The sequence below is a fragment of the Anarrhichthys ocellatus genome, unplaced genomic scaffold, assembly GCF_004355925.1.
Source record: "Anarrhichthys ocellatus isolate YVR2014 unplaced genomic scaffold, GSC_Weel_1.0 scaffold83, whole genome shotgun sequence".
NCBI classification, from domain to species: Eukaryota; Metazoa; Chordata; class Actinopteri; order Perciformes; family Anarhichadidae; genus Anarrhichthys; species Anarrhichthys ocellatus.
This window is the reverse complement of record NW_022280113.1, coordinates 614,234-627,134: the sequence shown is the minus strand read 5'-3', so window position 1 is coordinate 627,134 and position 12,901 is coordinate 614,234. Positions and strand designations below refer to the sequence as shown.

General features: G+C 43.0%; 1 protein-coding gene across 3 annotated transcripts in view; it reads left to right on the top strand.

Annotated features, from left to right (window-relative positions):
• LOC116398410 (alpha-1,6-mannosylglycoprotein 6-beta-N-acetylglucosaminyltransferase B-like) overlaps positions 1-6,082 on the top strand; it is a 61,992-nt gene extending 55,910 nt beyond the window's left edge. For all 3 annotated transcript variants that reach the window (XM_031874669.1, XM_031874668.1, XM_031874667.1), the window contains exons 14-15: positions 1,663-1,946; positions 2,944-6,082. In XM_031874669.1, coding sequence (XP_031730529.1) covers positions 1,663-1,946; positions 2,944-3,142 — 483 coding nt within the window. In that variant the 3' untranslated portion in view covers positions 3,143-6,082. The remainder of the gene's footprint in view (positions 1-1,662; positions 1,947-2,943) is intronic.
• Positions 6,083-12,901: the final 6,819 nt, after the last annotated feature.

Below are 12,901 nucleotides of genomic sequence, written 5' to 3'. Positions count from 1 at the left end.
GTGTGTGTGTGTGTGTGTGTGTGTGTGTGTGTGTGTGTGTGTGTGTGCGCGCGTGTGTGTCATTATCTCTGTACTCCACGTATGTAGACTTGTGATTAATCTACATGCTAATTCTCATTACAAACCACATATCTGCCCTCCAGCTCTAAAGCAGAAGGTCTCCTGACACTAATGAGGAGGGATAAGTAAGGAGAAAGAGCAGAAGTGTGGACATGAGCATGATGGAGGACTGGGATGAAAGAACAATTTTTATTTGTATTTATAATCCCACCCTAGATGTCAGACAAACTGCAGAGGTGTCTCTCAACAACCTTCATCTGCTCTTGACTGGCGGCTGGTTTGGATACAGAAACCGCTACTGTAGCCTTTGTACTGTTGAAAGAGGAACAGGAGAAACTGATTAATCAAGATTGACCATAAACCTTATTACTTATGCAAATATGCATTAGTAATAATTATGCACTAGCATTGCTGTAGCAGCTACGGCTGGTTTCATTTAGCACCTTCTTTTACTTTGCCTCACACTTTCTTGTTTTTTAATTATTCACTCATGTGTAAATCAGTACTGTACAACTCTTTGAATTGTTTAAAGGCACCTTGTAAAATCAACTTTCCTTGCTATGCTTTTCCATGTTGTCGTAGCTTCAGCACCCGTCGTTGTTTCCAATGGAGACACGGTGTCAGCTGTGCCTCCAACGTTCAAGTAGCAGCAGCACAGAGCCAGAGGGCAGATGCTGCTCTTGTGAATTGCCACTGGCTGCCATATCAATTGATTGATTAAATTGCCACCACAGCTTGTTGTGTGATTTTGGCAACCCCAGAAACCAAAACAAAGATAAAAGAGTCCACTGAGTTATGTCTAGCTTACACCCCCAACCCAGCAGTGAACAAACAAATTAAAAGTTGTGTTGGAGTAACATCAGGTTTGGGCCAGTACACATTGTATGATATCAGTTATCTTAACTTGCTATGTTGATTAAATGTTATTCCCTACATTTTAAGATACAACCTGCTCTACTACGATTAGCAGCATATGATACAGGATGTTGGTAGTATTCGACACAGCCAGAATCACCGGGCGACAAACACACCAGTAACTGCTCGCTGTCTGACAAGACCTTTACTGTTAAAGGATAGATTCACATATTTTTCAAGTCTCTTAACACAATAATTCGGTGTCCGTATACATAGAAACAGTTTCTACTTGCTGTGATGGTTCCTCCTGTTCATACTGGCTGTAAAGAGATCCCCGCCAAAGAGATTTCGAATGTGATGGGTGCAAAAATACAAAAGTAAGCTGTAGCTAATATGATGTTTCAGAAGAGTCAGTCTGGCTTTTTTGTTCCCTTACTGTTTCCTTGCTAAACCGTGGCAGAGGGAGGATCCCCACTCGATTTGACTAACTCAGAGCGCTAAAGCCAGCTTCATATAAACTTTGGAATGCAGCTTTGCACAAAAGAATTACTGTGGATTTGTCTCCCATCACTTGCATCACGCCAATATGGACAAGAGGAATGTTCAAAGCAGGAAAAAACTGTTCAATGTCAACAAAAATGTGTACCAATCCTTTAATTTGCTTTCTTCTGAGCTGCCTCACCATTCTGACTAGAAACAAAATAACATGATTGCCCAAATGAAGGTTACTATATCTTTCCCCTCCAGGACTTCTGTGCACTCGAGGCTCCCTTCATTCCAGCCAACCTCTCCAGACAGGTGTCTGCTGGTGGCAGCAGGATTACAGGACCCCTGTTTGTGCCCCTGCCCAATTCCACAGCCCTTGGCTGGGCATCCAATGTGACGGCGCCCCCCGCCTGGCCTCCTCTCAGCTCCCTCAGGCTGCTCGTATCTCAAGAGGGCCAGTCCTGCGTGGAGGCGTGCCAGTTGGATGGTTTCATCTGTGAGCCCGCTCACTTCCGCTTCATCAACAACAAGGAGGCCCTGCGCGGGTAAGTCAGCCCAAAGTCCATCTGAGTTACGTGGACCCCACAGGGCCGAATGCTGCATCCGTACACACTTTTCGACATAGTGACAAGTCCTCAGTTGCAGTCTTTGGACTCCTGTGTCTGGTGTATTCACTCTCTCAGCTTTTCCTGAAGAACATCTTATGTCATCAAAACACTGTCAGTCATTTCTACATGGAATATAAATAGGAATTGGAAACAAACAAGCAATTTCTGATATTTTTTTCATCTCTTAGCACAAAAATCGAAATCCCCTCAAGAAATATTGACAGCTCTGTATCTAAAAGACTCCTGGTGGTTACAATTCATCCACACAAATGTATAGCATCTAAACCTGTATCTTAATATTGGTTGACACTGAGAACAGGTGGGGGCCGAATCTCACCAGGTACTTATTTAGTTTACTGGACCAGCTCCAAGCAGCTGAACCACAAACTTAAGTTTCCGGAGCTCTGAGACTGAAAGCCTGCCGGTGTTTGAGTCTCTCCTCCAAAAAAAACCCTCCACTGGCTGCTCTCAGCTCCAGCTCTTATTCTTTGCTCTTTTCATCCTCCAAGAGTCTTCTGTGTTTACTTCTCGGTCTCAGTTTATAGTGCCGCTCTCCGTTTGTTTCTCTTCTGTTACTCCTCCTCAAAGCTCAAGTCTGTTCTCTGACAGAAGTTATCTTCCTCACACTGACACCTCATACTTGACTCACAGTTTTATCCAACTTCCTTGTCACTTTTCCACCAAATTTCGTCGTTCTCTTTTTTTAAATCGGCATCTGAAGTGTGATGAAAGCGAAGAAATTTCTCTTGTTTCCCGTCTCCCCTTCCATGTGTTTTGAGGTTACGCCAATTCCACTTTCCTGTTACTTGTCTCAAATAAAAAAAATAGCTTTTATTACTTCTTATAAGTTAGTCTTTTAAGAACACTGCAGAACTTAAATCCGGTGAACTGTTATTTTAGGGTGTATGCAGACCTCCTTTGTTTCACCCCTCAGGTTGGCGGTGCAGTGCGACGTGGTAGACTCCGAGATCAACCACATCCTCCCAGCCTTCTCGGTGGTGCGGCGGGAGTGCAGCCTCCAGCGGGAACCCCTCCTCTTCAGCTGTGCAGGATACTCCCCCAACTACAGACGCCTTTGCCCGTGCAGGGACTTCCGACGCGGCCAGGTGGCGCTGTGCAGAGACTGTCTATAATGACGGGACAGGTGAAGGACAGACACAAAAGAATTAGATTCCGATTGGCGGGAGGGTTTTGAGGGGGAGGGACACCGGAAGGCACCCGTAGTAGAACGGGTGTAGAGCTGTGAGGAACAGGCATGCATGGATTTGAAGAGCTAAAAGCAGGCTGGAATAGCTGTCAGGTTGTAAGTGAGGACTTTGGTTGTTATAACAGCTGTGTACTGTAACTTGCTGAAGTTAAAAAAAGCAGTAAGACTTCGTAGAACAGGGCTCCAGTGATGAGCAGGTGTCACTATAACCAGAGGAAGAGGCTGGCTTACCCACGGCAACGAACCTTCGACTACAGGATCAGAGTTAATACAAGAGGTTTACTGGTGATATAATACACGAAATTTCATCTTCCAGAGCTGCGTCTCGCCAAAAGTTAGGTGTTTAAGTTGGAAAGTATGTACTTGAAGAGGCTTGTGACTGCAGAAAAACTCAGTATTGGGACTATTGTGTCATACCATGACAGAGTCTTCAAATACGTTGGCTTGGAGAAGGCAACCTCGAGTCAATATCCAATCTCCTCTCTGCACTTGGACAAAGGATGATGGACAACCAGGTTATCTCCCTCGCTTTTACTCTCGTCCTCCAATGATGGACAGTGTAATTTATCAGACTGAACCAAAAGTCTGAGGCAGCATCGGTCAATGCAATCATCTCTTGTCGCAAAAAGGAAAGGAGGAGGAGGATAGAGTACAAAAGTAAAGAGTGCAAGATTATTTTTCAATAAATAAGCCTTTAGAGCTTATTTAAAGAGTCTTTTAAAGAGTCATTCGGGCTTTATTATGGAAAAAATGAAATGAAAATAAAAAACTCTGAACAGATCAAAGTGTTGAGGTGGGTTTTATGTTCCGTCTGGTCTTCACTCGGGCCCTTCCTATCTTGCGTTTCTTCTGTTCTTGCTCCTACACCCATCTGTCACAATCACATTCATCTGCATTTCCATCAATCCAACTGGAGGGGGAAACGAGACAGGGTGGGGAATCAGATTTCAGATTAACGTCTGGTATTTTCCTGACGGATAACAATATGGGTTTACTTTAACTACATTTTTTTATACTCTGGAGGCTGTCCATCGGCATTCTGGGAAACATAGGGAATCACTTGTAAAGCTATGAAGGTTTAGAGAAACTGTTGGCACCAAGAACACAGCTAAAAGAGAGTGAATATTGGATTTAGCCCCAGCATGCTGTTTAGATTATAAAAGAGTGCGATCCCGATATTCCAGAGGACAAACACCTGGTAGCATCTCAGGCACGTTAGCTTTAATCCCTCCACACCATATTTTTGCACAGACTAGAGTTTCCCTGAGACGTTCACTGGGGCTGCAGAGACCAGACGTCCTTTGTCCAGGTCAGTCCTAATTAATGGCTCTATGTCAAGGTGTCCCAAATCTTTGTCATCTCTGTCCTCCTTTTCATCACATGCTCCAAAGACCTCCAGCTACGCTGTAGTCTTCCCTGTGCAAAGAGAAAACTTTTATTCTTTTTAAACTTTGTCGGCTAATTATCTTTGCCAGGAGAATCATGCTTTCACTCGAGTGAGTGAGTGAGTGAGTGAGTGAGTGGGCGTGCACCTCCACGTCCGTCCGCAGTCTCGCATTCTTCTGCAGCAAACTGTCAAACATTTTTGGGTGGCCAGTTATGGTTGCATGCTCAAGGACGTCTCATGGTTGCGGTGATTCACATTTTGTGAAAATACCTTTTACTGCCAGTTGTATACTGCCATTGACTGCCTGCTGACTCCTCACTCACTACTCTCAACCGGGCCGGGAGGGGCTGCTGATGAAGAAAACATTCTCTACACTCAGCCGTTGCTTTGCGGCCAGAGGCACGTTATTGAGTGCAGTAGATCTTCACTCTACTGACTGCACCTCTTTTCTTTTGATTTTATGTATTTGGAGCCAGATCGGATTAACCACAACAGTAATGAAGGCCATCCGTATAATCAATGCACAGTTCTTTGATTAACTATTAACTATTAGTGTGTGTGTGTGTTTGTTTTAGTTAGAAAAACAGAGCAGCTCTTGGTCTGGATCCCAGTGAATAAAGAATTAAATGAATAATAAATCACAAATGTGAATGCCAAAGTAGATTCATCAAATCCTCATTGACCTACACCAGCAGCACGGGGGAGAAAAAATCACCCTTTTCACCAGCGCATTGTAATTTAAATTTAACACCAGAGGCAATTGAAATTGCAGTGAATACTTTTCATCTCCGCAATTCATCCACCTTCTTGATTGAAATATTTACAATGATCATAAAAAAGCACTTAGGCCCTGTGCAGAAAATCACTTCTTTCTCCCCATGAACCCGGAACATAAAGAGCAGGCTGCAGCCAATAGAAAGGCTCAAATCAATGGGCATAATGTGTGATGATGTCGCATCATAATTCATTCATTCATTTTGGATTAAAAGCTGAGAACATGTTGCATTAGCTATACATTTTGAGGGGAACACAATACCGTTTATTCTTCTCGTATCACCTTATGGCAAATTTTGAGAACTACGCTGAGGTAGACGAGATGACCATTGTTACCACTCTCACGTAAACTTACATAAAAATGTTTGTTTTCAGTACGACACAGCACTTGAACACAGGCCTGCACTGAAGAAGTTAAATGCTTTCTGGGTACCTCTCTGACCTGCACACCTTTACTTTTAACTGCACCACATGAATCTCACGCTACTTCCTGCTTTTCAATGGAATTAAATTACTGACGCAAATTAGCTAAATATGACTGCGATCCATAGGAGACCAGGTTTATGGCCTCATGTTTCGGTGTCTTCCGGTAGTGTCCGTGTCTGTCTATCTGCTCTCAAGGTGACTTTCACACTTGATACATGGCTGCCGAGGAACAACATGGGACATTTTTCCAACAGCTGCGTATTTCCTGTTTTTGTTGAAGCCCCCCCCCCCCCATCACAACACCTCTTGACTTTCTTCCGAATGACAGAGACAGAGACTGTGTGTGGTGTGTGTGCCGTTTGGGAAGATACGCCGCACAGCTTGAGCCTAAACAGTCCTCGAAATGCCTTCAGGCCACGATTTACTTTGAGTCAATGCTCCATCCCAACAGAAATATATAAACCAAACCAGTAAAGCAAAAGACACAAATAGAGCACAGACAACATGTCATAAGTGGATTTAAATGTCAGTGCCAGAATGTATTTGTTTTTATATGGTCCATATAAAAACAAATACATTCAGATTCATTGAGGAGAATTATTATTGTGCCGTCAAGACTTAAAAACCTTAAGAACGTCAGCTTCATCGTGGTAATATCTACAGCTCAGTCCAAAGAAAAGATCCGCAGTGGGAAACAGTTCCATAGAAAATAGCTGATCACTGAAGGAGACGCCTAATCAAGCCTTCTTCAGTGAAAACAGCTCATCTGCCTCCTGTTTAAAGGAGGTTCGGGCGTGACGAAGACTCTCAGTAAACAATTACTCAGAGGAGCGAGCGTACATGCAAACTGACAGACATGATTCATCATCAATACATCTGATTTTACAATTTCTTTTTTATGAAGATGGGGTTGGCAGGAAAGAGCAGTGCAGGCTAACGCTGCGAGGACCCGCCTGTCGATTTGTAGGAGATATCAAAACTAGTGGTTTTTATTTGGAAGCCTCTCAACAGCCAGAGTGTGTACATGTGTGTAGAGCTGGAACTATTAGTCAATTCATCTATCAGTCAATTCACAGATAATTAATCGGCAACCATTTTGATCATTGTTCTGCTCGTAAATTATTCTGTCCATCAAACAGAAAACTGATCTTAGACCAGTCATGCTGGATTGAAGAAGACTTCAAACTATGCAATTGAGACCATAAACTCATGTTCACAACATTTACTGAGGTAATAAATCAAGTGAGAAATATAGTGATTTTCTCATCGACTTCTATACAGTCAGACCAGAGGAGTCGCCCCCTGATGGCCAGTAGAAATAATGCAAGTACCGCATTCACTTTTCAAAGCACAGAGGTTGCCGCCTTTTAGTACCAGGTCCGTTTCTCTATATGGTCTTCAACTACAGATGGTACTCCCTCAGTGGAGGTGGGATACTCAGCTAATCGCCGTAGCGAGGCCGCGTGAAACTGCTGCGACATCTTCTTCATCCGCTCGCTGAATCCGTTCAGCGGCAACCAAACACAGGAACGTCTGCACTTCGTCAGTTGGTCTGCAGTGTTTTAACTCCATCTTTTCCAATCAGCTCAGCTCGCCTCGGAGCCTCGACTGAGATATTGTACTAAGAAAACAATAGAGAGCGAGTTGAGTAGTGCCGTGCCATAGCATGCCATCTTGATATTTAATTGGATTATTTTTACTGATGCATTCATGTGCTGTCAGATTTTAATGTAGCTGGTGAAGTTTAAAAGGTGGTTCGTTTTGGAGCAGTTTATCCTGAAAACGATTTGAAGTGAAGTAGTCGAAATAAAGTAGTAACAAGTAGTCGAAAATGGAAATACTCAGGCAAAATACAAGTACAGAACTTAAGAAAAGGTACTTGTACTTGTGTGCATCTCTCTAAGTCCAAGTGTGTGTCTCTGTCTTACTGTGTCTGTTTTCTGTGTTTCCAGGCTGCGTGGGCGACTGTGTCTACAAAGCAGCATTAATGAGCTTATTATCAGTCCTATTCGGTCCGTCAGCTGTTAAGGAATTTAAATCCTAGCATAGTATTTATGCTGTTCAAACAATAATTAATCAGCAGAGGAACAGATTGATGTACACTAATAATTACTGAGCCGGAATGCAGATGATTAATGTATAACTCACTGTCAGAACCTGCCGTTCCTCGGCTGAAGACCGACAAACAACTGGACGTGTGGCCACGGCAGCCTGCACGCGTGGACGCACACAATCTGATATTTGTGTTTAATGTGTCATTTCTCTAAGGGCTCTCAGTGGTCCAATTTGCCCACAAAAAATGTTGGCTCGACAGTTTTGCCAACGTTCACTTGGTTTATTTGTTGTGTTGCTGCTACTTGCATGCTAGCTCTAATTGCCTTACTTCCCCTTGTCTTTACCTCGGCGTGCTGGGTTCAGCCTGTATGAGTGCTTGTGTGTACATTTGTGAGTGTTTTTCGTTTACATGTGCAACACATGATCACGTATGCCCCCGCTGTGTCGAGGTCTGGAAGTAAGCGGAGGCTTTTTGGTGCGTTTCTAAGTGTGAGCTCAACCTGCGGACGTGAAGACAAATGCTCATCTCTTTTGGCTGCTTCCTCACGTTTCCTGGCCCAGCTCTTTAATGAAGCCGACTTCCTTTTGAAGTGGAAGAGGAGGAGGAGGAGGAGGAGGAGGATGCATCCAGAGCCTTCAGTCATGTGGTCAGATCTCCGTGGGCTTTTCACATCAAGGTGGAGTTGGAGCCTGTTTCCTGTTTGCCTCAGATGTGTTGCTTTCTTAGTGTCTCTCTCTCTCTCTTTCACTGGAAAGAAACCTCCCCGTATGTGCCAGTACTGAAGATTAGCAGGGTTCAATCTAAGGAGACCATCGTGATAGTGTGTGTTATATAATAGCATAATATCAATTGAGAACAATAGGAAGAACTAAATGTGTAATGTACGTGTGTATGAATCTCTAAATCAGGTAAGACGGAGGTGTGATTCATCTTCGTTTGGAGTAAAATACCTCCAGGGGGAATGGGAGATAGATGGGGAGGAAGAAAAGGGAAGAGGAAGGATGGAGGAGGTGATGAGGTATGAGGCAATTAGAAGAGGAAAGAGGGGTGGGGGAGAAAAGGAAAGAAGATGTAAAGGGAGGCGAGGAAACGAGGGAAATAGAAGGACAGAGGAGAGGTGGAGATGGAAGCCACAAGAGGTCGACGGCATCCTCATCAATAATGCAGGTCATTGGCAGACTCCTCTTGAGCGCCGTCGTGAGCCTGAATAAATAAAGTTCCGTGTAAATAAAAGAGACGCTCAATAAGGGATGCAAATCAATGAGACGCCCCAGGTGAGCGACACCCCCCCCTCTCTTTTCTTTCTCCAGCCTCTTTATTTAGTTATTCCCTTCAGTATTAAATGAGAAGCCAGGCTGTGTGTGGCTGTGTACAATAACCTGTGTAGATAACACCTTAGGAGCAGTGTGTGTGTGTGTGTGTGTGTGTGTGTGCGCACTTATTTGCATGCATTTCTTCCATCTTTGTTCTCTTATCAACCCTCTCCTGTCCAACCACGTTTCCTCCTCACCTATGCTCCTATTTTCTACGCTCCTCTCTTCAACTCTTCCTCCATCGTTCCCTCCAAGTTCTTTCGTGGCTGGCGAAGTTCGGCCGGCTAAAACTGAAAAGGATCTGTTGCAATGAGGGAGAGGGAGAGACGGAGAGAGGCCTGTATCAAAAAGATGTGTTTCAACACTCATCATGGCACAATGAGGTTCAGTACATTTTTGTAGTTTTGTAAAGTTACATTTTAGTTTTTTTCTTTTGAGAATAACCAACATGACATCCTTCACAATATCTAACTTTTAATATTGTCTTTGGTTAGCAGCTTATCTTCTCTATTAGTCACATCCTGTGAACAGAAAATTCAAAGCAAGACATTTCTGCCATCCGTGTTTGGTAGAAATGAAATGGGAAACAATCACTTTGTTCACATGTGTTCCCACAGGGCCCAAGATTCAATGTCAAACTGCATTTGTCTACGTCATTTCAGTGATCACATATCAATGTGTTGTTAAGACCGGCTACGCATTGATACATGGTTGCTTAGATACTGTAGGTTTACCCCCCCCCCCTCCCAGTCGTGTCCCTTGATGCACAGTTGTGAAGCCCACTTCCACTGCAGTGAAGGAGCAACAGTACAAAAGCAACACAAAGCTTTTCCTTGTACTGCTACAAGGCTGCTGCTAATGTTTCTAATGCATCATTGTAGCCATTTGACACAACACAAAATGAGAAAAAAGGGATGAGAATCCTTTGCTAATTGTCTCTTTCCTCTTGTCTCGGTTTAAAGCAAGGGAACAATTGCTTTAAACCCAAAAGAAATGACAGTAAAACAGACAGAAAGCATGATGAAAGATGGTGAAAGAGCCACTGGAGGGGCTGGCCCCGCGCCTCCCTCTGCCCAGTGGGGGTGCTCAGCAGGGGGGCCGAGGAGATGAAGAGGGCCCCTTTGAAAAGGATGGGAGCGAGTGCGTCTTTTAACATTCATCCAAGGCTTCCTGTCTGATGTCTGAATCAACCTTGAACGCCTGTCACTTCACACACTGACCACATCACATAACAAAGAAGCCAGCAAGCCAGACAGCGACCCACAGCGTGCCGTCATGTGAAAATTAGAAAACTGGAGTGTGACCCAAAATATTCCCCCGTAAAACAAAGACCTTATGTTGAGTTGTGCTGATCAAACTGTATGATGTCAGCCTTTCATTCATGTTTCCCGCCTGATATGCCGCATTCATCTTGGATTTTAAATCAAAGTACATTTTCTTTTCTTTAACGCACGCATGCTTTCTAAGAGATGACAGTGTTCAGATCTATGTTGCCTCTCGTTAAGTTTTCTTTTTAAAAATACAGTCTACAGGCAACGACACGCCGCATTAATGAGGACAGCACAACCCAATCAGGAACAGGAAACATTTGCATTTCTTTCTACCAAGAGTCTCATTTTGTATCCTGTTAATGGCAGCTCTGTTCGCTTAAGCGTAAAAAACTTGTGTCTATTTCATCCTAAAACTGCCCGGTGCACCATGGCGCTCAGAGACACATTTCACCGGCAATGCAGATTAGCTTTTTCCTGCTGGTTATTGTGGTACAGAGTTTGTCCCTTGTGCTTTTTCACTGCCCTGAATATTTCAGGCGATACATATTAAAGGCCCCGCTAATGCAAGATGTATATCTGCACAGGTGATTTTAATTCTCTGATTCTGATGAGACCTCTCAGACTGAGCTGAGGCGCAGCTACCCAGATGTTTTCACTTAATGCGCCTGATTGCACCTCTCATCAGGACTGTGTGGATGTCTGCAGACTGTGTCGTTGCATCTTACAAACTTTATTTATTCCTCCTTTTTGATAGGAAAATGAGGTCATATGGTCTTTAATGATAATTGCCCATCTTTAAGTTAACTCTTCTGGCCTCACTCCATGTAGCTGCACACTTTGGTTTTAAAACAGCTACAGCTGTTGGCCTTTGAGGTGTAAAACTGTGTAAACAGTATTGAACAACAAAATTCAATGATATTGATTACAAATCAGAAAATGATGGATTAGGTTACTTAAACAATTAGACCAAGGGCGGGTTAGTGTAAAAACAACATATCCTAAAGTAGCAAAGAAACTAGATTAACAAAAGTATAGACAAGCTGTGAAATTATGGGGAAACTTTTGTTGCACTGTGGGAGGAACACGGAGGGAAGGAGGTTACATCATTCATTTCCACATACCACCCACACTGCAACAATACAAAGCTGGCCTAAATCAACAAAGTTTCCCTTTAATTACATTGTGCTTCATGCCAGGAAAAAAACGAAGAAATAGACAAAACTATTTATGGCACGCAGGTTCACCAGAAACTCAGTAAGATTAGATGTTTTCTAAAGGGACTCTGGTGTACAGGAAACATTACCATTTTTGTCCACAGGGAGCGCCAACATGAATACAAAATGAAAGTTCCTTGTAGTAGCTTTAATGAAATTGTTCCCACATTTTGGTTGATTCTTACACACAAGATAAATGTAGAGCCAGTACAACACACCCCGCTGCAGTCTCTACAGCGGTGATGTTGCACGCTGTCGAGCAACAATGACGTTGGTCGCTCAACCAGCATCAGACTGTTGTAAAATGATAGCGGTACTCCCCATGCTTATATGCACATCATAATTATTCTACACAGTTTAAGTATTTAAAGTGTGTATGTTTTCAATAATACATGCATAAAACAAAGTTGGGATTATTCAAACATATGTCTCTTAGAAATGGCGGGTTAACCTTTTCAAGATGATATAAGGTTATGTGGAAATGGCAGTAAAAAGGGTCAGGAACGTTCATCTACGCACTCACTCTTCTCACTATTTATAGATAAGGCCTATTGTGAATTGGGTGGCGATGTTTGTCATTTCAAAAAAGTGGGTCCCCAGAAAAGAAGGTTTGGGAAACACTGGGTATTGACCAAACCAAGAAGAAGGGTTACATGAGCAGCTTATTTGACTGGTGTGTTGAACAGTTTGAGTATTTTAACTGAATGTCCTAAATATGTTTTCAGGCCTGTACACCTTTATTTACCAGTTTAAAACATTTGTAAGAAATGTGATGCAAAAGTAGTCAAAATAAATAAGTTACATTAATTTTTAATTCATGAAATTACTTGAAAAGTAATAAAATAGACATTACTTCTTACATGTTTTGCTAGTAAGCTGTAACCCACTACATTTAAGTAACCCTCTGTCATGATCTGCTCTTCTTTTAGTTTAGTTTGTCATCGGTCATGTTATTCGTTCACGTTTTGTGTTTCCTGTTTTATTTTGATACTCGCCTCTCCTCTCATTTCAGATCGCTTTACTTCCTGCCTTTGTGTGTTTTCCCGCTACTTTTGATTGTCTGCCCCGCCCTGATTAGTTTCACCTGTCCCTTGTTGGTCCTGCACTCACCTGACCTGACCTGCTCACCTGTTTTCACTTCCCCAATCAGTCCCTACATATACCGGCCCAGTTGTTCCTTGAGTTAGTTTTCCCCCAGTGCATTGTGTTGATATTATGAGTCTTACATTTTCTTGTTGCCCGCC